Source organism: Poromitra crassiceps (assembly GCF_964638095.1).
Source record: "Poromitra crassiceps genome assembly, chromosome: 3".
NCBI lineage: Eukaryota > Metazoa > Chordata > Actinopteri > Beryciformes > Melamphaidae > Poromitra > Poromitra crassiceps.
In genome coordinates, this window is record NC_139625.1 from 74,935,752 (window position 1) to 74,938,251 (window position 2,500).

At 42.6% G+C, this 2,500-nt stretch overlaps 1 protein-coding gene across 2 annotated transcripts in view; it reads right to left on the reverse strand.

Annotated features, from left to right (window-relative positions):
• Window positions 1–2,500, reverse strand: part of agap1 (ArfGAP with GTPase domain, ankyrin repeat and PH domain 1) — a gene marked incomplete at its 5' end in the record, with an annotated part of 348,600 nt that overhangs the window by 91,238 nt on the left and 254,862 nt on the right. For both annotated transcript variants that reach the window (XM_083634203.1, XM_083634202.1), the window contains one exon: window positions 199–303. In XM_083634203.1, coding sequence (XP_083490329.1) covers window positions 199–303 — 105 coding nt within the window. The remainder of the gene's footprint in view (window positions 1–198; window positions 304–2,500) is intronic.

Sequence of the window (2,500 nt, forward strand, 5' to 3'; positions counted from 1 at the left end):
ATCAATCAACACAAATGCAAAACAGTGTGTGTGTGTGTGTGTGTGTATGTGTGAGAGAGAGAGAGATGGGGGAGCTGAGAGTGAGCAGAGAGAGGTCAGGGCGGGTTGCCAGAGCGGTGGAGTCTAATAAGCAATCAGAGAGAGGTTTTGTAATGAGAGTTGTGTGTGTGTGTGTGTGTGTGTGTGTGTGTCTCTCACATGTAGGCTGGGGTGGTAGGTGAGCAGTCCGTTGTCACAGAGCGTCACATACTTCTTCTTCCACTCCTTGTTGAGTGACTTGCCGCTCCTCTTCAGCAGCATGCCCTGTGGAGGACCACACAGAAGCACAGGTTGAGCTCAGAGCCATGTATATACAGTAGAGAAGTCACCACATCTCCATTCACCAGTTTTTTACTCTCACGAGTTCCAGGAAGTAAGGTCCTGGATTAAGCAGCACTGTCGAGTTGCAGCAAAATGGACAGTTTGTGTTGTACTTTGAAAGTTTTTTTTTTAATCAAATTGTACATTATCAGCTTTAGTTTAGCATTCAAAAGTAGCGCGAGACCCCTTCCTGGCTGTTCATTGGCTAATGAGTCATGCATTTTGGTCCTCCGCTGATGCCACTCTCTCTCTAGACGACACTAGTTGAGCTAAGGTTGTCAAAAGTATCGATACATTTGAAACGGATACAATACTTATTTGCAAGAGGTATCGATACTAAAAGTGTGAAATGGATACAATAGAGTACCACAAGAATGAGTTTGAAGTAGCACTTCCGGTTTATAGAGGGAAAAGGCAAAGTGATTTTATGGGAATTTTGGTTAAATGCATGAAATAAGGTCTGTGGTTAACAAAAGTTTATGAAACAGCAAAGTTTGTGTTCGGCAAGATAATCCTGACAAACGAAGACCACTCTTATGACTTTTGAAGCGTAAATGCGTTTTTTACACGATTTTCAGAAAATGTTTCAAAAGTCATAAAAATCCTGGTGAACACACTTTTCACTGTTTCATACACTTGGTATAATATAAAAATGGTTTCAAGTACTGGTATTTATATTTTCCTCTGTATCGGTATCGAAGTTAGAAATTCCAGTATCAACCTTAGGTTGAGTGCCACAGTGTCACTCTGGACCTCTGGTGGAACTCCGAGAGGAACCATCTGGAAAATATCAAGTTCTGCTCTCTTTTCAGATGTTAGAAATGACATGGAATCATCTGGTGCCTAGAGACACCACACATTTTGTTTTAAACTAATTTGGTTCTGATGTGTAACATTCAAGGATTGTCTTCAAATGCAGTGCGAATACAGGATAGCTCCAGTTTAGACCTTCAAATCAAAAGCCAAATTGAATCGTGGATATGGAGAATCGTGACATGCTTATTAACAGGTGAATGAATATATTCAAATGTTAGCCACAGACGATATGGGAAACCTGCAGAAATAAAGCAGCATATTGGGAGGAAATGCATGTGACATCAACTGAAGGAGAGCTGCAGGATAAATGCATAGTGTAAGACCTACAGCCTGTACTTTCAGCAGAATGATATAGCAGTTAGGACCTTCCATCATATACATTACATTACATTACGTCATTTGGCAAACGCTTTTATCCAAAGCGACTTACATTAACACATTTTTGTCAGCAATAGAGCAATCAACTATGCAACACAGTCTATGACAACTACAACTTCTGAAGGAACAGTGGTACAAGTTTAGTTTAGGTTAGTTTTTTTTTTTTTTTTGAAAGAGAGAGAAAGAAGTTAGATCAAGAAGGGCCCAGATGGAGCCTGAAAAGGTGTGTCTTTAGTCTTTTCCGAAAGATCGGCAGTGATTCAGCTGTCCTGACCGAAGGTGGAAGCTCGTTCCGCCATTGAGGTGCCAGGGACGAGAAGAGTCGAGACATATACATATTGTAGGAACACAAGAAAATGGTATGATCTGTTGACAAACGCCTAATGCGCTAAATGCTGTGTTTGCTACAAAGCGAAGGCCACAGAAACGCTACTTGGGCTCTGTTGATTGAAGCGTGGTGTTGTAATTGTGTGTTTTACAGCGCTAACGTCTTAGCGCTCGATGTTTCTGCTCTTTGAGGCATTTTTTTTAAGTTGGAGCCAAATGACTTTGTGAAGCTTCGGACCGCGGAGAACAACCTTAAAACCAAAAGAGGGAATAAACACAAGCTAATTTCTGCCCAAAACAACATTTGGACATCAGAGAACGGCGCCGGAGCAGAAAGGACCTGGAGGAGAGCAGTGAGCAGAGAGCGGAGGGAGGAGGGAGGGAAGCAGCACTTACTTCATTCTCTCACTCTTTTTTTCTCTCTAGGCCCGTTAACACTTTCACTTTCACTAACACTAACACTTTCACACTCCTTTTCTCACTCTCCGTCTCGTTCCCTCTCTCTCTCCTACGCACATCAGCCGCGGCTGACTGACCGTTTAGGCCGACCGCCCACCCACACTTCATTTCAGCCAGATTCATTAGGCGAACGAGAGAGAGAGGAGAGAGAGAGAGAGAG